Here is a 21401-nt window from a genome sequence, read left to right as displayed (position 1 = left end):
AATGGAACAGGTCTCTTGACTGACCTTGAGAACCAGGGTCCAAGTCCCAAGGGCCACACGACAACGTATGGTAGCTAGACAAACCTTAATCCCGCACTTGGAAGGTCTCTGCAAATACATTTGACTTGCTGTACGTGGCCTTTAGGTTTAGCCCACGAGGAGCTATTGTTTATCTTTTTTTGGTGATATCGTGATGGATATCTGGGGTAGTTGGTCAGCTAAGCTTATCTAAGTCTACTTCTTTGACCGCCCCAGTCTACTCTGAGCCAAGTATTAAACACTTGTTTGTAGACTTGAGCCACTTGTGCAGGAATTACCATGGAGGTGAAGCTGAAAGAGGAGAAAGGTAAGAACTTACTGAGAACTTGTTTTTTGTATTGTAAATAAGCCTTTTGTTTTTCCTAATATTAAGAAGTAGCATAGGCCTATGAATAGCACTGACGGACATCATCATACTGTGTAGGCTTACACAACAATGTTTTGGCAATTTCAGTCAGTTTGCAAAATTGCTACATGAAAGGATTAACCTTCAAGTTTTTGTTTACAATGTGCTAGAAGGTTATGATAAGCTTTAGTTTGGTGGTTTGTGAAGGGACAACTTGTATTTAACTTTAATGATAATTTGTGTGTGTGTGTGTGTGAGAGAGATATCAGACAAGACTGTCAAACGCGTCTAAACAGACAAACACTGCGGTGCTCTGTTCCCATTCCATGTGAGTCTGTGGGTGAAGAATGTTTTTCTCTGCCTGTGTGACTGGAGAGGGAGGTTGTGGCTGAGCTGAAAGGAAGGGATTGGTGAAGGTCTTAATGTTTTGGTCTCAGATTTGAACTCTGCTATTCACACATCAGAAACAATCTGCCATGGAGGGAGATGGAAGCCCCACCTGGTTTCAGTATGGATCTCCCCTCACCTGGCTGTCTTAATTGAAAAAAAAAACAAACTGAAAGACACTAGGCCCTCCATGGAATGAGTTTGGCACCCCAAGCTTTAACATGCTGCAGTAGCAATGTTTTCACCGGTGGAATTGGGGTGACCACATCTAAAAAGCCCAAATGGAGGAAGGGAACTATTTTTGCGGAACAGTGGACAAAGTAAATGTTTCCCATTGTTTCTGCAGACATCTTTGAATCTTAATTCTTGTCCTGTTTCCTAACTCCTCCTGAGACACCCTTGGAGAGTGGGGTCATGCCAGGCATCAGCCATTATTGACGGTGACCCTGGAGCAATTAGGGTCGAGTGCCCTGCTTAAGGTCAAAAAAGTACAATTTTTTACCTTGCCGGCCCTAACTTCAAGCCTACCTGCTGCCCTGGTCTCATAAACTGTGAGAGATTTTACTGTCATTCTGTTACCTGTTAGTCAAATGCTCTGTGTCAATTGTTACAAGAAGCCTTCTGCAAATAGGTGTATGGTTTGTTGCCATCAAGTTTTTGCTTGGCATATTTTAAAGTGAAAAGTCTCAGCGTCACTTATCGTGTCCATTATCAGTCAGATGTCGGCTCTGATGAGTTGAAAGACTGCAAAACTAGCCAAACAGAATGTCTGGAGCTTGACAAGTGCACTTTCATCACAGGAATATGAAACCCCAAAGTACTGTATCACTTTTGACTTCTGGCTTGAATTCCTGCAATCCTACAGTGCTATAGTCTAACTGAATATCCCCTCCCCCCCCATTTCAGCCCTTACTGAAATAGAAAATTGGCAAGCCAAGCAATGGAATTGCGATGCCAAACTTTTCCATCCTCTGGATCATTTTAGATTGGATGGAGGAAGAATGAGCTGTGGCGCCCAGTGAACACTACCCCGTGTCGTTAGTGATGTTTGTCAACATTTTACTCATTGGCCATGCCAGGATTGTGACTTACACTGCACGCACACTTGTTATTTAGGCACATGTAATGTCTTTCAGGAGTTCGGCTAGACTGGTTGCCTGAGGGGTGAAATAGCATGTTTTAAATTTGTCAAATCATCCGGAGTAACAGCAATTCATTCTAGTTGAGCTTTCGATCAGTCGACCTTCATCAGAGGATATCTCCACAAACAACAGTGGGACAGATTAAGCCACGCAGTGAGCCAGAGGTAATTGCAGACACCTGTGGTAATATAAAATACCCAAAACCCTAATATTTCATTTCCCTAGGCCTAGCTATAGCTTCAACTCTCATTTGTATATGGATTGAGGATCCTGCGGAGTACAGATTTCATTCTGGTCTTGACATTGTTTTCCTTAGTGAGCCATAATTGAATGGTCATAATTTATAGCCACTAGAATCAACTTCACTGCAATGGTGGAAGTGAGTGGCAGGCTTCCTCTTAACCCTTCCCTGGTACGCTATCGTTTTATGTCGCGTGTCAGCTTTCAATGAAGTGGATAGAGTTTCTGAAGTAGTCTGGCTAATTATTAAGACATCACGTGATCACGTTGAACCCTGTCATTGTATCATATCTTTTGCATATGAACTTGGTTCATATTAATATTACTGGTGGTTTGGCACAATGGAGAGATTGTAAAATTACCCGCCAGGGCTTGCGTGTGTAATTAGACTATGCATTTTTGCTGATTACACGTGAACTCTTAATTGGCTCTGTGGTCTGGGAAGTCTTGTTTATACGTGCTGTGACTACCAGAGCCACACTATCTCTGACGCACCTCCCTGACGGTAACAGAGAGGATTAGTACTTTGTTTTATTGACATCTTGTCTGATTGTAGCCGAGTTGGAACATTCGTCTATCTAGGTAGGCTCAACAGCCTGTGTAAAATATGGCTGACGAGATCTTTGGCTTACAGAGAAGGTAAGGAACTTGTGACCTGAGCAACAACGGCACAGCTGCTGCTACCCTTCGTAGAGACTAAACTTTGTCTGACTGCTGCAATGGTCCATCGATTTTTTTTTTAACAATGTCGCCGCTGTTTCCTTCTCCTTGTTATGGGTTTTGTTGCAGAGTCCGATGATGGGCTTTCCCCTTGGGACAGTAAAGTAGGTTATAGCACATTGTAACTTGCTAGCGCTGGACGGGAATTTTCTTCTAGTAGTCTTATGTCCTACTTTACCGGGACATACTTTACATGCGTAGATTTGTCACAACACAGACATTTGTGAGTGCCAGTTGCTTGATGTTTCGCTTGATTAGGTACTAGGTTACAAAATGAAATACTGTAGGTTACAACATTGACATATAAGAGGACACACATGTCATTTATACTCACTTTAACCTACTTCACTGGAATTGGGTCAAATGACATGAAATTCCTCCCTAAGCACTCTTTATGCTTTATCAAATGGCCTGTTCAGTGGAAGTGCCTGACTTCCTCGTACTCTCTTCCCTGGTAGGCTATAGAGTTGAGTGTTGGCTCTTTCTTGGTAGTGAACTTCTGAATGAGTCTGGCTACTAATTTAAGTGATCATGTTAAACTGAGAATTTGAAATTCATTTCCAGGTTAATTCTCACGAAGTTGTCATTGTTTCCATTATCTTTTTCATGAACTTGGTTCATGTGGATATTATTGGTGGTTTGGCACGATGGAGAGATGGTACAATTCTCTGCTAATGATAGCCTAGTTACACAAGTCCTTTTTGCTGATAACACGTTAACCTTTGCTTGGGTCTGGGAAGTCTTGTTTATGCGTGCGTACTTGCAGTGTGCAGGAATTGAATTACCAGAGCCACACTATCTTTGAGACACTTCTGTAGGTAGGTAAGAGAGGATTAGCAATGCGTTGTGTTGACAACTGCCAGATTGTAGCAGAGTTTAAACATTTGTCACGGTAGACTGAATACCTTGCGTAGGATATGGCTGACGATAGGGCCGGGACGATACCAGTATCGTGATACTCGTTGGTATTGCGGTAAGAATAAAACGAAGCGTAGTTAACTTCTTTAGGAAAATTAGCTCGAATGTTGCAAACAAACATTTGTTGTCATCCAGAGTCACGTGTATTTATTTTCCAAGCTGTAGCACACTATTTTACATACAGCAGGTTTTTAAAAGACGAAAGCGTTTGCTTTGCGTTTTCATTTTTTCCATGGAAAAAACTATTGTTTTACTGGTGTCGTCCCTACCCTAGCTGACAAGATTTTTACAGATAAGGTAAGGCACTTACTTGTGACATGAGAAACAACAGCACAGCTGCTACCCGCTGAAGAGTCTGCAATTGACTGCTGTAATGGTCCATCGATTACCGATGCTGCTGTTTCCTCCTTGTTATGGGTTTTGTCACTGAGTTCGGTAATGGTTTTCCACTTGGGACAGTAAAGTAGCCTATAGCATATTGTGACTTGCTAGCGCTGGACGGGAATGTTCTTCGAGTAGTCCTATGTCCAATTTTACCGGGACATACTTTACATGATCGTTATGTCACATCACAGAAATGGGCGGGTTGCTTGATGTTCGCTTGAGTTGGTACTAGGATCCAAAATGAAAGTGTAGGTTACAACACGAAATGTTGACAAAAAATGAGAGGCATTGACACATTTGTGGTCTTCGCCAACAACTCGTCTGTTTTTCTCCAGGCCTAGCATGTCTCACCCACACCTGGTGAAAAAGGTTCGCGAGATCCGGAAAATGGAGCTGCAGAGAGACTTCACAGTGGCCTCGCCAGCCGAGTTTGTCACCCGCTTCGGTGGCAACCGGGTCATAAATAAGGTAAGACGTCCCTGTCTGTCTGGGCCTTTTGGATGCTTTTGGAAGAGTGACGCAAAATTGTCACTTTTTTTTTTACTAAACTCCTCGTCAATCTACGTGCAACAGACTGAGCAGCCAAAATACAGCGCCAACGTTGTTCTAGAGTATTGTCGTTTATTCTCAAACTCTTTTCTTTTCGCTCTCTCTCCATTTCACTTTTGCTCTCCACCTATTTCTCTTTATCAAGGTGCTGATAGCTAATAATGGCATAGCAGCGGTCAAATGTATGCGTTCCATCCGCCGTTGGTCCTACGAGATGTTCCGTAACGAGAGGACCATCCGTTTTGTGGTGATGGTCACCCCTGAGGACCTGAAAGCCAACGCAGGTCAGTGAGACAGGTTTTCGCAGGTCATCAGCAGCAGCTCCAGAAGGATGTTCCTCATTGTGCCACTGAGCAGATCTGGAGATAAAGTCTACAGCGGGAAACGCCATAAATTATTTTCATTTAAATTACTCCATGGAAATATCTAAATCATTTCCCTGGAACCTCTGGGAAAATAACTGGTGTGACTGTCTGTGTGTGGCTCTTCTATAGAGTATATCAAAATGGCGGACCACTATGTACCCGTTCCAGGCGGAGCCAACAACAACAACTATGCCAATGTAGAGCTGATCGTAGACATCGCCAAGAGGATTCCTGTACAGGTCAGACTGTGTTCCTCCACTCTCACCCACAGAGACATTCCCAATCCCAAATCAAGTCACAATGTGAAATGATAAGTGGACCGGCGGCCATGAGTGTCCCAGTCAAATTACCATGTTCTTAGGGCTTTGGTCTTATCAAGTAATTCTATTTTTATGGCTCAGACTCTGATCTCTGCTTTTTCTATTGTTCATAGGGGGTCTGGGCCGGGTGGGGTCACGCCTCTGAGAACCCCAAACTACCTGAGCTCTTGGACAAGAACGGAATCTCTTTCTTAGGTACAGCCCTGTATTAAGCCGTTTGTGGATTATTGGATTGTAATGATTTCCCATTGGTAATTTCAGGTTTAATGACATTACAACACAAGCGCCATTCATTGCGATGTAGATATCGTTGTTGATTTTTGTTGGTGTGTGTCTCAGGGCCGCCCAGTAAGGCCATGTGGGCTCTGGGAGATAAGGTGGCCTCCTCCATCGTGGCCCAGAGCGCAGACATCCCCACCCTGCCCTGGAGTGGATCAGGTGATGTACCTCTCTGCCTGCACCCTTACCCTCAGACAACCCTGCCACATTCCCAATCCCCTATTATATAATACTCCTAACATATAGTATTAGGACTCTGACTGGGTTACTGAGTGGGTTGTATATTGAGACTAATGATTGTAAGGGACTGTCAGGTTATTACGAGGCCCGGAATTGAAAGGAGTTTAAGACCTTAATCCCATTGTGGTCAATCCTCAAAAGGCGGGTGGACAAACAAAAACCCACAAACTCCAAGCATTGATTATGCAAGAATGGGCTGCCATCAGTCAGGATGTGGCCCAGAAGTTAATTGACAGTATGCCAGGGCAGATTGCAGAGGTCTTGAAGAAGGGTCAACACTGCAAATATTGACTCTTTGCATCAACTTCATGTAATTGTCAATAAAAGCCTTTGACACTTGTGAAATGCTTGTGATTATACTTCAGTATTCCATACTAAACATCTGACAAAAATATCTAAAGACACTGAGGCAGCAAACTTTGTGGAAATTAATATTTGTGTCATTCTCAACTTTTGTCCACGACTGTACACGGTAACCTCAGTGCCTTTCGACTGTAGCCTGATCCTTTGCTGAATTCCAAGGCCTACACTCTGCGCATCGTTGTTGTGCAAAACGTGAAGGGCCTTTTTGCCGCTGCCTTTGTTATCCAATTGTGGCCAATGTGGCAGCAGTGTGATCTCAATTTGAATGAGGGGGATGAGGTGAAGCCATTGAAGTCGAATAGGGAGCCTCCCATAGATATCCTATTCAATTACTAGTGGCTATGCCATCAACCCTTAAAAGTTCCAGAATGGGGTGAAAATGGCAGCCATATTGGTCCGGGAGAAATATAAACCTGTCTGATTGGAAGTAGAGGCATACTCCTGATTTTACTTTACAGAAAAATAAAGTAAGACATATAGGAGGATATATATCAGAAATTGTGTAATAGAATTATTGTCAACCTAAAATATTGTCAGAATTATAATTCCAATTAATGCATGTTTTATACAAATAGTCAGTATAAATAGGCTCTGAAAGATAGTGCCTTCGGAAAGTATTCAGACCCATTGACTTTCTCCACGTTTTGTTACTTTACAGCCTTATTCTAAAAATGGTCCCCCCCCCCCCTCATATCTACACACAATACCCCATAATGACAAAGCAAAAACAGGTTTAGACATTTTTGCTAATTTAGTAGAAATAAAAACTGAAATCACAGTTACATTAGTATTCAGACACTTTACTCAGTACTTTGTTGAAGCACCTTTAGCAGCGATTACAGCATTGAGTCTTCTTGGTATCACGCTACAAGCTTGGCACATCTGTATTTGGGGAGTTTCTCCCATTCTTCTCTGGAGATCCTCTCAAGCCCTGTCATGTTTGATGGAGAGCGTTGCTGCACTGATATTTTCAGCCAGAGCTCGGATTTGAACTTGATCGAACATCTCTGAAGAGATTCAGAGATGTTCGATCAGGTTCAAATCCGAGCTCTGGCTGGGCCACTCAAGGACATTCGGAGGCTTGTCGCGAAGCCACTCCCGTGTTGTCTTGGCTGTGTGCTTAGGGTTGTTGTCCTGTTGGAAGGTGAACCTTCCCCCCAGTTTGAGGTCCTGAGTGCTCTGGAGCCGGTTTTCATCAAGGACCTCTCTGCTCCGTTCATCTTTGCCTCAATCCTGTCTAGTCTCCAGTCCCTGCCACTGAAAAACATCCCTACAGCATGATGCTGCCACCACCATGCTTCACCGTAGTAATGGTGCCAGGTTTCAGGCTAAAGAGTTCAATCTTGGTTTTATCAGACCAGAGAATCTTGTTTCTCATGGTCTGAGAGTCTTTCACTGAGGAGTGGCTTCCGTCTGGCCACTCTACCATAAAGGCCTGATTGGCGAAGTGCTGTAGAGATGGTTGTCCTTCTGGAAGGTTCTAATAATAATATATCCCATTTAGCAGACGCTTTTGTCCAAAGCGACTTACAAGTTCTCCCATCTTTACTGATGAACTCTAGAGCTCTGTCAGAGTGATCATCTTATTCTTGGTCACCTCCCTGACCAAGGCCCGTCTCCCCCGATTGTGCTCAGTTTGGCCGGGTGGCCAGCTCTAGGAAGAATCTTGGTGGTTCCAAACTTCTTCCATTAAGAATGATGTATGCCACATTTCTTGGGGACCTTCAATGCTGCAGACATTTTTTGGAACCCTTCCCCAGATCTGTGCCTCGACACCAATCCTGTCTCGGATCTCTACGGACAATTCCTTTGACCTCATGACTTGGTTTTTGCTCTGACATGCACAGTCACCTGTGGGACCTTATATAGACCGGTGTGTAGCTTTCCAAATCCTGTCCAATCCAATAGAATTTACCACAGGTGAACTCCAATCATGTTGTAGAAACGGGATGCACCTGAGCTCAATTTCGAGTCTCATAGCAAAGGGTCTAAATACTTATGTAAATGAGGTATTTCTGTTTTTTTTATACATTTGTAAACATTTCTAAACCTGTTTTTGCTTTGTCATTATGGGGTATTGTGTGTAGAATGCTGAATATTTATTTTAATTTTGTCCATTTTAGAATAAGGCTGTAAAGTAACAACAAAATGTGGAAAGTCAAGGGGTCTGAATTAGAGGTCGACCGATTAATCGAAATTGCCGAATTGGTACTTTTGGACACCGATTTTGCCTTATTTTTTTACACCTTTTATTTAATCTTTATTTAACTAGGCAAGTCGGTTAAGAACACATTCTTATTTTCAATGACGGCCTAGGAACGGTGGGTTAACTGCCTCGTTCAGGGGCAGAACGACAGATTTTCACCTTGTCAGCTCGGGGGATCCAATCTTACAACATTACAGTTAACTAGTCCAACGCAATAACGACATGCCTCTCTCTCGTTGCACTCCACAACTGCCTGTTACGCGAATGCAGTAAGCCAAGGTAAGTTGCTAGCTAGTTAAACTTATCTTATGAAAAACAATCAATCATAATCACTAGTTAACTACACATGGTTGAGGATATTACTAGATATTATCTAGCGTGTCCTGCGTTACATATAATCTGACTGAGCATACAAGTATCTAAGTATCAGGCATGTAAACGTTCATTCAAACATCACTTTCGGGCATTTTGCCAGCAGCTCTTCGTTGTGCGTCAAGCATTGCGCTGTTTTATGACTTCAAGCCTATCAACTCCCGAGATGAGGCTGGTGTAACCGAAGTGAAATGGCTAGCTAGTTAGCGTGCGCTAATAGCGTTTCAAACGTCACCCGCTCTGAGCCTTGGAGTGGTTGTTCCCCTTGCTCTGGAAGCTATACTGTTACACTGGCAATACTAAAGTGCCTATAAGAACATCTAATAGTCAAAAAAGGTTAATGAAATACAAATGGTATAGAGGGAAATAGTCCTATAATTCCTATAATAACTACAACCTAAAACTTCTTACCTGGGAATATTGAAGACTCATGTTAAAAGGAACCACCAGCTTTCATATGTTCTGAGCAAGGAACTTAAATGTTTGCTTTCTTACATAGCACTTTTATTTTCTTCTCCAACACTTATTTATTTAAACCAAATTGAACACATTTCATTATTTATTTGAGGCTAAATTGATTTTATTGATGTATTATATTAAGTTAAAATAAGTGTTCATTCAGTATTGTTGTAATTGTCATTATTACAAATAAAATAAAACAGCCGATTTTTTTGTATTTTTTTTGTATTTTATTTTTTATCGTTATCGGCTTTTTTGGTCCTCCAATAATCGGTATCGGCATTGAAAAACAATAATCAGTCAACTTCTACTCTGAATACTTTCTGAAGGCACTGTATGTAAACAGCCATGCATGCATGTCTACATTTTTGGTTTCATGGAAAGCTGTGTGTGCTATTATGTGATACAATGTCAGTACCTGTTGCATTTACAACTTGTCTAAGGCCTATCATCAGCTGTTTTCAACCAGTGTATGGTTGTGGGTTGACTGCATTGTTTGAATGGAATGTTGGTATATTGGCAGTTATTTAAAACAATTATGGAATAATGTCTCTAAAATTGGCTGGCTAGCTAGCACATAAGATATAGTAAAATAATTAATTTATTACAGCACTGGCAAAACCATGGTTGACCAACTCTACTGCATTTGAAATTTGTTTCGCGGCGTGTTTACATGGTTTTGACAATTATTCTAATATACCTACACAGCCTATTGTTTATCTCTGTCATTTGTGTATTTGTATAATGCGACGTCTCTCTGTATCACATCCGTCCTTGATTGGGAGTCCCATAGGGCGGCGGACAATTGGCCCAGCGTCATCCGGGTTTGGCCGGGGTAGACCGTCATTGTAAATAAGAATTTGTTCTTAACTGACTTGCCTAGTTTAAATAAAGGTTAAATAATTAAAAATGTATTTTTCTCCTGCCTGTGCTGTAGGTCTGAGAGTAGACTGGACAGAGGACGACCAGAGGCTGGGCCACGTGATTAGCGTGCCTCCGGAGGTCTACGTGCACGGCTGCGTGCGCGACGTTGACGATGGACTGGCGGTAAGCAGCTCCACGCCATCACCCGCCTCACTAACGCTGAAACCACAGAGACAACCTTTTCTAGGCAATCCCTCTGTTTGAAATAATGCCCTTTTTTTTTTAGATGTCTGAAACAATATATTTCAAGGTACTTTTCCCAGAGAAAGTCAAATACGGCTGCTATTCGGTTACAAACCAAGGTTCATGAATAGTGGAGCAAACTGAAGAAATGCGTTGATTTTATACAGTAAAATTAGATTTTAAGGGTAGGGTTGCTGAATGTCCTTTCATTTTCAATGTGCTTTCTCCTTTAAAGGGAGCAGACAGAATTGGCTACCCGGTGGTGATAAAAGCGTCAGAAGGAGGAGGGGGCAAGGGCATCCGGAAGGTGGACAACGCTGAGGACTTTGCCAGCTTCTTTAGACAGGTTTGTGCCGTCACACTGTTACACCACACACCTGTATGTTGATCCTCATTGCTGCTGGGGGACGTAGTGTCCGAGGACCACAATCAGGAAATGAATTGTGCGACTTGGTGTTGTCGTCGACAATGTTTAACGCTACGTGTGTGTGTGTGTGTGTTTGAACTTGTTTTTAGTAAATTATCTAACAAAAATCATGCGACGGATCCCCATCCACAGGTGCAGGCGGAGGTGCCCGGCTCGCCCATCTTCGTCATGCAGCTGGCCCAGCATGCCCGTCACCTGGAGGTCCAGATCCTCGCCGACCAGTACGGCAACGCCATCTCCCTGTTTGGCAGAGACTGCTCCATCCAGCGGAGACATCAGAAGATCATTGAGGAGGCCCCGGCCACCATAGCATCTGCCACCACCTTCGAGCACATGGAGCAGGTGAGACACAGAGGGGCTTTCCTCATCTTTAAATTCTCCACTTTGACATTTAGATACTTTTCTCTCTGCCATTTCCAATTTAATATTCCATTTGAACACTAAAAGTGTTAGGGCATGCAATGGAAAATGTTTCACAATGGCATGTCCATCCCTGTTTCAGTCTGTTTTTCGTTTGGTGCCAAATGAACATGAGCTCTCTATCTCTCTATATGTCTATATGTCAGTATGCAGTGCGGCTGGCTAAGATGGTGGGCTACGTGAGTGCAGGCACTGTGGAGTACCTCTTCTCTGAGGACGGGAGCTTCCACTTCCTGGAGCTCAACCCCCGTCTGCAGGTGGAACACCCATGCACAGAGATGATCGGAGACGTCAACCTGCCCGCCGCCCAGCTCCAGGTACGCTTCAGCCAGAGGTCAGGGGTCACACCCTAGCTATCACAGCCTCGTGGTTTAATCTCTGGTCCTTTGACTTAGTCAATGGTCGCATTCTAGGTTATATTTTTCCGCAGTATCAGTAAAATTGCTATGTCATATTAATGTGGTTGTTGAGCTGTTAAGTTCTGGAAGCCCTAGGGACTGATTGGAGATAGACCATGTTGGGTCTAACTGGGTCAATTTCCTTTGTTGTAGATAGCCATGGGGATCCCCCTCCACAGGATTAAGGATATCCGCGTGCTGTATGGAGAGACTCCTTGGGGGGACACCACCATCAACTTTGAGGCCCCCGACTGTGTCCCCAGCCCCCGAGGACACGTCATCGCGGCCCGCATCACCAGCGAGAACCCAGACGAGGTGTGCATTCTTAATTCTACAGGGCTGGCCGGCCATATTCTAAACAAGCGATGGCATGGGTTCTGTAGGCTCACAACTGGCCCGTCCTCTCTCCTTGTAACTCGCAGGGCTTCAAGCCCAGCTCGGGCACGGTGCAGGAGCTCAATTTCCGCAGCAGTAAAAACGTGTGGGGCTACTTCAGCGTGGGGGCTGCTGGGGGCCTGCATGAGTTTGCTGACTCCCAGTTCGGCCACTGTTTCTCCTGGGGGGAGAACCGAGAGGAGGCCATTTCGTGAGTTTTTCCTTCCCTTCTGCCGTAGACTAGGCTATCAGTCCTTCCGATGATGGTTCTATCGACCCTTAGCCCCTACTTCCAAGCCACTCCTGGAGACCTGAGAGGATTGGATAGGTGGAAGCAACAATTCCATCCGGCCAATCAGAAGGCAAGGTGAAGCTATTATCGTAAGACTTTTCCAATCCTCAGATCTACAGGAGCGACTAGGGTGTATGGGTTAGGCCCGGTTCCGTTTGGAATGCAGCATGAGTTAACTGTGTGTGTTGGTGTCTTGCTGTACCTGGGTGGTGATAGTGGTGGTGGTTACTGTGTGGTGGTGCAGGAACATGGTGGTGGCCATGAAGGAGCTGTGTATCCGGGGGGACTTCAGGACCACGGTGGAGTACCTCATCAAGCTGCTGGAGACTGAGAGCTTCAGGAACAACGACATCGACACCGGCTGGCTGGATAATCTCATCGCTGATAAAGTTCAGGTAGAGAGCACCCTTGTGAAGTACGAATGTGAATCTGAACCGTTTCAATCCTGTAAATCTAACAGTTGGTAAAAACAAATCTTCTGACGTGCTTGTGTGTGGCGTGTTTTCCCCCGAAGGCAGAGAGGCCAGACACCACGCTGGGCGTTGTCTGTGGGTCGTTACACGTGGCGGACGCCAGCTTCAGGAAGAGCATGTCTGACTTCCTGCACTCACTGGAAAGGTGAGTACTACTTTACTGACTTTATTGTCCCCTTTGGGACATTTTGTCGCAGTTTAAAGTGCCATTTTAAATAACAAAATAAATTGACAATACAACATTCATAACAGTTACATACCAATAAAAAGAGACTAACCTGCTGGCCTTACTGAGTGGATAGGAACATTAGCCCCAGCTATTTCGGAGGGATATCACACCTGGCACAAATTGTCTAATTCTGTTTTTCTTGCCGAGGGGTGTGTACCTGCGCCCAGAGGGGAGTAGTTCAAAGTCCAGATACGGGGGGGTGGTTTGGGTCAACGATTTTGTGAGCCTTGTGGAGGGCCCTGACATTAAAGATCTCCTCCAGGCCTGTCTGTTTTGACTGTACCTTGCTTACTGTGGCAGCATAGTTCTCTGGCTGACAGTGGCATTGCCAAACCAACAAACAATAAACAAAAAGTTAAAACCCTCTCATTGAAAGATTTGTAAAACAAAGTCTGTATAGTTGTCTACATTGAAAGATCCCAGCTTTTTGAGAAAGTACAGTCTCTGTTGACTCTCTTCGTATATCAGGTCTGTACATTTACTCCACTGAAGCTTATTGTCTAAGAGGACACCCAGATATTTCGATTTCTCTATGTTCTGACCTCTGATAGATGTTGCAGAGGTAGGTGTTGCTCGCTTCCTGAAGTCTATGCACATCTCTTTGGTCTTGTTGGTATTGAGGACCAAGTGTGATTCGTCACGCCACTCTACAGTTGTTTAGGACCATGGTGTTTCCCGTCATCATGCATCAGTGAACTTAACAAGGTGTCTGTCAGGATGGTAACTAGTTCAACTATTAATGTGCAGGAGATATTAACACATTCTTGAGGAGAGCCTGTGATGGTGGTGTGTATGTCCGACACGTGGGGACCTACTATGACCCGCTGTGACCTCTGGCTCAGGAAGTCCAACAGCCACAAAACCAGGCAGAAGAAAAGTCAACAAACAGAACTCTGACATGGGATTTGGCACCCTCTAGATGTCTATAGGCCATGTTGAGGAGTGTAACAATGGCATCATCAACTCCTCTGCTGGGCTGATCTCACTAGCTGAAGGACTAAAAACAAAAGATAACCATTTTAAAATATATGGTGTCTGTAAAATATGTACAGTTGAAGTTGGAAGTTTACATACACTTAGGTTGGAGTCATTAACTCGTTTTTCAACAACTGCACAAATTTCTTGTTAACGAACTATGGTTTTGGCAAGTCAGTTAGGACATCTACTTTGTGCATGACACAAGTAGTTTTTCCAACAATTGTTTACAGACAGATTATTTCACTTATAATTCACTGTATCACAATTCCAGTGGGTCAGAAGTTTACATACACTAAGTTGACTGTGCCTTTTAAACAGCTTGGGAAATTCCAGAAAATCATGTCAATGGCTTAAGAAGCTTCTGATAGGCTAATTGACATAATTTGAGTCGGTTGGAGGTGTACCTGTGGATGTATTTCAAGGCCTACGTTCAAACTCACTGCCTCTTTGCTTGACATGATGGGAAAATCAAAAGAAATCAGCCAAGACCTCAGAAAGAAAATTGTAGACCTCCACAAGTCTGGTTCATCCTTGGTAGAAATTTAGTGAAGGTACCACGTTCATCTGTACAAACAATAGTACGCAAGTATAAACACCCTGGGATCACGCAGCCGTCATACTGCTCAGGAAGGAGGCGCGTTCTGTCTCCTAGAGATGAACATACTTTGGTGCGAAAAGTGCAAATCAATCCCAGAACAACAGCAAACAACCTTGTAAAGATGCTGGAGGAAACAGGTAAAGTATCTATATCCACAGTAAAACGCGTCCTATATCGACACAACCTGAAAGGCCGCTCAGCAAGGAGGAAGCCACTGCTCCAAAACGGCCATACGGTTTGCAATTGCACATGTAAACTTCCGACTTCAACTGTACGTATTTTACACACACACACTGTGTTTGTAAAACGGTTATCTTTTTTGTTTTTAGGCCTTCAGCTAGTTAGATCGAGTGTCTATCAACCATATTTCCTACACCAATCCTATGCTTTTAAATCTTTGGGGGGGGGGGAGCGAACACCTCTGTAAGCAGCAAGAGAATCTCAATGCCTCCCTAGCCCGTTGTATTACTCTAATGCTTGTGCTATGTACTTTTCTAAATCCAGTATGTGAAATGTCTTCTTGTAGAGGCCAGGTGCTGCCCGCAGCCAGTCTGCTGAATACGGTTGATGTGGACCTGATCTACGAGGGGGTCAAATACTGCCTCAAGGTAGGAGGACCTGATGTTACACCTCTCTCATTCTCTGTCATGACAGAACTTCCTCATTCTCTCGGGGACAAATCCTAACCAGTCAAGGTTTCACTTCGTCGCCCATTGACATCAGTGCATGACTAAGTGAAAATGTGTCTTAAGAGGAAGTTCTCAATCAATTCAACCCCCAACTGTGTTTTATGACTGACAGGTAGCTCGCCAGTCCCCCACTACGTACGTCATCATCATGAACGGCTCGGACATCGAGATCGACGTCCACCGGCTGAGCGACGGCGGGCTCCTGCTCTCCTACAACGGCAGCAGCTACACCACCTACATGAAGGAGGAAGTGGACAGGTGAGACTACCTGTCCATCTCAAATCTGAATGGATGGATGGACTGGCCATGAAGTCGATACTTTCAAAATGGTCATTTGTCTCACATGGGAGTTGATGCTCCATCGTGAACGTATGCGTTTGTAACCCTCTAGCTACCGCATCACTGTTGGCAACAAGACGTGTGTGTTTGAGAAGGAGAGGGACCCCACGGTGCTGAGGTCGTCCTCTGCCGGTAAACTCCTGCAGTACCTGGTGGAGGATGGAGGCCATATCTGCGCCGGGAACTCGTATGCGGAGATCGAGGTGAGCAGAGGGTTCCATGAGAACATACTGTACCAGTTTGGGTATGACAATTAGATCCTCATTAGATTGGTTGTGTGTGTGTGTGTGTACACACGGACTGATGTCTGCGCTACGGTTGCAGGTGATGAAGATGGTGATGACGCTGACGGTGGTGGAGTCGGGCTGTGTCCACTATGTGAAGAGGCACGGGGCGGTGCTGGAGCCTGGCTGTGTGGTGGCAAGATTGGACCTGGATGATCCCAGCAACATCCAACCAGCAAGTCACCCATTCACCAACTGCTATACAACTCTGGCTGCGTCTGAAATGGCAACCTATCCCCTATATACTGCACTTGGCTTATATCGGGAACAGGGTGACGTTTTGGGCGCAGCCTTTAATACAGCTATTTATAGGAAGCAGTCTTTTTAAAGAAATATCATGTAATACGATCCAAATCACAAAATGATGCTAAAACATAGGTCATGTAAATCACACACTTTCAGTCAGTCAATCGCAGGGTGGCTTGGTGGTCAGGACAACATTTGAAGGCTGTTTTTATCTGAACCCTATCTCCCTGTGGGTCTCCTAGGTGGAGCTGAACACGGCCTCCTTCCCGGCCCAGCAGCCGCTGCCCATCGTGGGGGAGAAGCTCCACCAGGTCTTCCACATGGTCCTGGAGAACCTGGTCAAGGTCATGGCCGGCTACTGCCTCACCGAGCCCTACTTCAGCAACAAGGTGAGGTTCTCCACCCACTGCAGCTGTGCAGGGCGTACCAGTACAGTGGCTTACTGCTTTATTCCACTTCGTCGTTATTAGCAGACGATCAGATCTCACAACGTCCCAAAGAAGTGCTTTAAGTTCTCCGGAACCACCTCCTTCTTGGATGATTTCTATAAAGACGTGTCTGGAACGCAGGCAATAGAATGGCATGCCTAGAATAAGGTGGACGGGGGTGTTGATATTGGGGTGTGTGATGGCAGCATGTCTCTCTCCCCCCCCCCTCCTGCCTGCAGGTAAAGCAGTGGGTGGACACCCTGATGAAGACCCTGCGGGACCCCTCGCTGCCCCTGCTGGAGCTCCAGGAGTTAATGACCAGCGTGGCCAGCCGCATCCCGCCCAGTGTCGAGAAGGCCATCCGCAAGGTCATGGCTCAGTACGCCAGCAACATCACCTCGGTGCTCTGCCAGTTCCCCAGCCAGAGGGTGGGTGACTTAGCCTTAAGCTATAGCCAACGCTCAAAGTATCTGCAACTTTTCTACATGTGTGTATTTGAATCGGGTTGGAACCGGTTCAGGGAACAGAACCGAAAACTGGAAAATAACAATATTTATTTGAAGAACGGAAACAGAACCGGGAACAAGGTTCCTCCCGTATTAGCCGCTAGTATATAGGAATCTAGTAGTATATAAATAATGATGGAATTCAGTGAAGTAATGTTAGGCCTACTGCTAATATCCTAAACGCATTATAATGCAAGTCATATCATGATGCCCAGCGCTTCAAGCCAAGCCTCCTCCGTGCCCCCGTCTGTCTCTTTCGCTCTCTCCCCACCCTGCAGAATTTCAGTCGTATCTCACGCCCAGCACTTGTCTGTATGAGTCAAGCTTGTAAACAACTAGCTTTCCTGGTCTATAGAGCAGTTTTCTATCTCCACTGATTGGTGGAGTAATTTAATGCGCTAAATGTCAAAACTGTTGCTTTTTGTAGTTAAAGGAACAATATAAACGGGCACCCTTTTTTTTTCTGGTTCAAAGTGGTTCAGAACTTTATTATGCTGGTCAGAACAGTGGAACGAAACAATTGGAAAATAAGTTTGGTTCCAACCCCTGATTTGAACCCAGGTCTGCTCTACAGTACCCTTGGTGAATTGGTTTCCCATCCATTTCAGATTGCCTGTATCTTGGACAGCCACGCAGCCACCCTTCAGAAGAAGGCCGACCGGGAAGTGTTCTTCATGAACACTCAGAGTATCGTCCAGCTGGTGCAGAGGTCGCACTTCTCTTACTTCATTACCTGAATCATCACTCCATGACATGTACGACTTCAGATAGGATGTTGGATTGTAATAGTGGATGTGGATGAATTTGCCGCAGGTACCGCAGTGGAATCCGAGGATACATGAAGTCTGTGGTGCTGGATCTGCTCAAGTGTTACCTTCAGGTGGAGATGCAGTTCCAGCAAGGTGATTTTGGTGTTTCACTGTGGATCTAATCGAGACCGATATCCTGCTGTTTATGACTTGTTTCATGTCGAGGTGATGCATTGTATGGCCACATTTTTTTTTTTTTCCTTTTTGTGAACAGCTCACTACGACAAGTGTGTGATCAACCTGAGGGAGCAGTACAAGCCTGACATGACCCCTGTGCTGGAGAGCATCTTCTCTCACGCTCAGGTCTCCAAGAAGAACGTCCTGGTCACCATACTCATCGTAAGGCTACTCTCTCTCGCTCTCTCTCTGCTTGACACCCACCGCTTTGCATCCACTTGATGAAGAACAATGAAATGAAGCTTAAACATGAATTCAGTATAAAGGAAACTGCATTGTGCTAAAGTTTTTGTTTTGGAGGGGTCAACCAACGCAACCTGCGAACTGTTTTTCTCATTGACTTTCACTGGATAATGAAACCACACTCTTTTTAAAATAGTGTAATTTTTTTTCAGTGTAAACACTGCAGTTTTCCTTCATTGGCAATTGATGGTGACGGGGAAATGTTTCAAGACTCACCAATGCTAATAGGGAGTGTGCTGTGTGTCCCTGGTGACGTTTAGGATCAGCTGTGTGGGCGGGACCCCACCCTAGCAGACGAGCTGATGGTCATCCTGAACGAGCTCACACAGCTCAACAAGATGGAGAACTCAAAGGTGGCACTGCGTGCCAGACAGGTACGTTTCGCAACCGTTTGTACTGAATGATGTTTTCACACAGCGGAGTGTACCGTTCGTCAACATTCTAAGACCCCCAGTCAGTCTGGTACGATGGTAGCTGTTATTCACTTAGATGGGCACTACATATTGTAGTTTAGTAGCTTCAAAACAACATTCTGAAAATTGATGGACACGTGTGTATTTTTCAGGTTTTGATCGCTTCCCATCTGCCCTCTTATGAACTGAGGCACAACCAGGTGGAGTCCATCTTTCTGTCTGCCATCGACATGTATGGACACCAGTTCTGCCCAGAGAACCTGAAGGTGAGCGTCACGATTTCTCCAAAACAGCTTTTTGTTTTTTTTGTACTTCCGTAAGATCTGAAGGATAATATTTCTTTACTCCTCGGGCAGAAACTCATCCTGTCTGAGACCTCCATCTTTGACGTCTTGCCCAATTTCTTCTACCACTCTAACCGGGTGGTGTGCATGGCTGCCTTGGAGGTGAGCATAGTGAACAGCATATAAACCTGACATGGCTTCATCCTGATGTAGATTTGAGCTCAAGAAATGTTCCTACCGTGGCCCCCTACCTATAGGTGTACGTGCGAAGGGGCTACATTGCTTACGAGCTGAACAGCCTCCAGCATCACCAGTTGCAGGACGGGACGTGTGCCGTAGACTTCCAGTTCATGTTGCCGTCGTCCCACCCCAACAGGTACCCAGCCAGCAGTTCTCTACCAGAGTCACAAAGCAGCTCTACAACAAACGTAACCTACAATGTCCCAACTCTGGATTTGCCACTTTCAATACACGGCTGCCATAGCTGCCAACTATCCCCGGTAAAATAAAAGTCTGAGTTGAGATAGAAGGGACAGGGTGGGTGCAATTTGAAATAGACAGGAAAGACGTTTCGTTTACAACCTCAAGTTACAACTGTGCCATTATGCAAACTGTGTCGTTAATGAAAGGCAAGTTGGTTATATATAGTTAGCTAATTTACTTTTCACCACATAAGGATTTGAATCATTCTCAAGCAATGTGAATGGACATCTTTTTTTTTGTATATTTGTTAGTGAATGAGCCAATCGTATTTTATTTTGGTCCGTCTTTATACCATCTCTCTGCGGTCCAGTATTCCTCTGGTTCTCATTGATTTGCTCCTGTTTCCCATTTCTCCCCATCAACATGCAAGAGACTCACCCGAGTGATTCACTCGACGCGCGCCAACACGTAGTCCACTCAACTCTACACGCTCAGCATTTCTGAGAAGGTGTGGTTCAGTCCCTGTACCGAGAGCACAAATAGGGCCTGTAAACCCTGGTCATGGTACAGTCTGTGTGCTGTTTCCTTTTGTGTAGAGGAGTAGATCATCTTTGTCCTCCTGGAAACCCCCATAACCCTCTCCCCTTTGGGACAAGCCCTTCAATGTAATTGTTTCTCCACTGCCATTTTGGGGCAAACCGCCAGGCAGAAGTAAACTATTGGGATGGACTCTCAAAGATGCCAAAGCTCTAATTCCACAAACCAGGAAACGGACTTCCTTTTTTTGTATAAAACAAAATGTCACCGTTGCGAAAATTCAATTAGCTGAAAGTCAGGCCTAGTTGCAAATTATTGACTTTCGGCTTTCCCCTCTGCTCTATCCTGTTTTGTTAATGTCAGGTTTTGTAATTGCAACTTGATAAATCACAATGGATCTCAATCACACCCAGTAGTTAAATAAAATGACCCATTTTGCTACTTTTAACATTTTAACTTTGGAATGGTTTTTCATGGTCATTATTAATGTGCAAAGCGAGAGTATGCCGTAAAGTGAAACTAATAAGAATGCATTGTGGTCAAGGTTGATCATCCACTGCTTACATTCACCTGTCAATGATCTGATTTCAGAGGGAGCAGCCCTACTCTGAACAGGTAGAGTACAGCTCCTCCTTCCAGGCAGCCTGCCACACTGTGTTTAGCTCCGTCTGTATATGTCTCCTAGCAATGCATGGCTGAATGCGCTGTTTTGCTCTTCCCCATTTTTATAAAAAAAAAAAAAAACATAAACCTCTGCCGAAGGACTCCTCCACCACCTCCTTCCTAATTTATACCCTTTAAAAAATATATATATTGCCTTTCTCAACTTTCATAGAGATAAGTACCTTTTGAGAAGCATATGTACTTTGTCTGACCTACTGTTTGCAATGTGTGTTTTAAAACCTTTTTTTTTTGTGACAAAAAGCGCATTCTGTATTCTCCAGTTGCAGATTTGACCCTCTTAGGCCACTATAGTAATCTGCCCTGCCTCTTTTAATCAACCATAGTCAGTTATACACCATCAGTCAGTTAATTTCGAACGTATTATCAAACAAAACATGTCTAGTAAACATAGATGTTACAGTCTGTTATGCTTTGTGGAAGGAGAACAGGTACAGTATGCTATACCATTGCTCCCAGTGCCCATCCCAACCCTACCCAGGTGTCACCAGTGTGTCGTCCCTTACCTCAGGTTGACGATGCCGGTGAACAGTGTGGGACAGTTTGAGATGAGGCGGCAGGGTAGCGAACTCTTCCTAGATGGGGCGTTCTCTCCCCCATGTCAGCGCATGGGAGCCATGGTGGCCTTCCAGTGTTTCGAAGACTTCAAAAGGTAAAAAACCCACAGAGAACAACTCTTGGATGTCTGGTTTGTCTGGATGTCTGGCAATATAAGC

The 21401-nt window shown here is 44.6% G+C and overlaps 2 protein-coding genes across 12 annotated transcripts in view; one reads left to right on the top strand and one right to left on the bottom strand.

Moving 5' to 3' along the window:
- The window catches only part of pole (polymerase (DNA directed), epsilon), a 35913-nt gene extending 31738 nt beyond the window's left edge, over nucleotides 1-4175 (bottom strand). The window contains exon 1 of the mRNA XM_064937795.1: nucleotides 4103-4175. The gene's annotated coding sequence lies outside the window, so the exon portion shown is untranslated. The remainder of the gene's footprint in view (nucleotides 1-4102) is intronic.
- Nucleotides 1-21401, top strand: part of LOC135514354 (acetyl-CoA carboxylase 2-like) — a 43257-nt gene that overhangs the window by 5734 nt on the left and 16122 nt on the right. For 5 of the 11 annotated variants that reach the window (XM_064937783.1, XM_064937787.1, XM_064937784.1 and 2 more), the window contains exons 3-30: nucleotides 4512-4644; nucleotides 4871-5009; nucleotides 5220-5329; nucleotides 5524-5605; nucleotides 5750-5848; nucleotides 10267-10376; nucleotides 10672-10782; nucleotides 10996-11205; nucleotides 11430-11600; nucleotides 11835-11996; nucleotides 12104-12267; nucleotides 12593-12743; nucleotides 12863-12966; nucleotides 15153-15234; nucleotides 15428-15573; nucleotides 15707-15857; nucleotides 15979-16113; nucleotides 16427-16573; nucleotides 16852-17040; nucleotides 17727-17827; nucleotides 17932-18020; nucleotides 18142-18266; nucleotides 18608-18721; nucleotides 18913-19026; nucleotides 19117-19206; nucleotides 19302-19420; nucleotides 20596-20619; nucleotides 21197-21337. In XM_064937783.1, coding sequence (XP_064793855.1) covers nucleotides 4512-4644; nucleotides 4871-5009; nucleotides 5220-5329; nucleotides 5524-5605; nucleotides 5750-5848; nucleotides 10267-10376; nucleotides 10672-10782; nucleotides 10996-11205; nucleotides 11430-11600; nucleotides 11835-11996; nucleotides 12104-12267; nucleotides 12593-12743; nucleotides 12863-12966; nucleotides 15153-15234; nucleotides 15428-15573; nucleotides 15707-15857; nucleotides 15979-16113; nucleotides 16427-16573; nucleotides 16852-17040; nucleotides 17727-17827; nucleotides 17932-18020; nucleotides 18142-18266; nucleotides 18608-18721; nucleotides 18913-19026; nucleotides 19117-19206; nucleotides 19302-19420; nucleotides 20596-20619; nucleotides 21197-21337 — 3513 coding nt within the window. Of the gene's footprint in view, nucleotides 1-2675; nucleotides 2794-3635; nucleotides 3693-3718; nucleotides 4090-4511; nucleotides 4645-4870; nucleotides 5010-5219; nucleotides 5330-5523; nucleotides 5606-5749; nucleotides 5849-10266; nucleotides 10377-10671; nucleotides 10783-10995; nucleotides 11206-11429; nucleotides 11601-11834; nucleotides 11997-12103; nucleotides 12268-12592; nucleotides 12744-12862; nucleotides 12967-15152; nucleotides 15235-15427; nucleotides 15574-15706; nucleotides 15858-15978; nucleotides 16114-16426; nucleotides 16574-16851; nucleotides 17041-17726; nucleotides 17828-17931; nucleotides 18021-18141; nucleotides 18267-18607; nucleotides 18722-18912; nucleotides 19027-19116; nucleotides 19207-19301; nucleotides 19421-20595; nucleotides 20620-21196; nucleotides 21338-21401 lie in introns of those variants that run through there. The other 6 variants (XM_064937790.1, XM_064937789.1, XM_064937788.1 and 3 more) reach the window with 4 other exon arrangements.

The sequence above is a fragment of the Oncorhynchus masou genome, chromosome 25 (assembly GCF_036934945.1).
Source record: "Oncorhynchus masou masou isolate Uvic2021 chromosome 25, UVic_Omas_1.1, whole genome shotgun sequence".
Lineage (NCBI taxonomy): Eukaryota > Metazoa > Chordata > Actinopteri > Salmoniformes > Salmonidae > Oncorhynchus > Oncorhynchus masou.
This window is presented reverse-complemented; position numbering and strand designations above follow the sequence as displayed.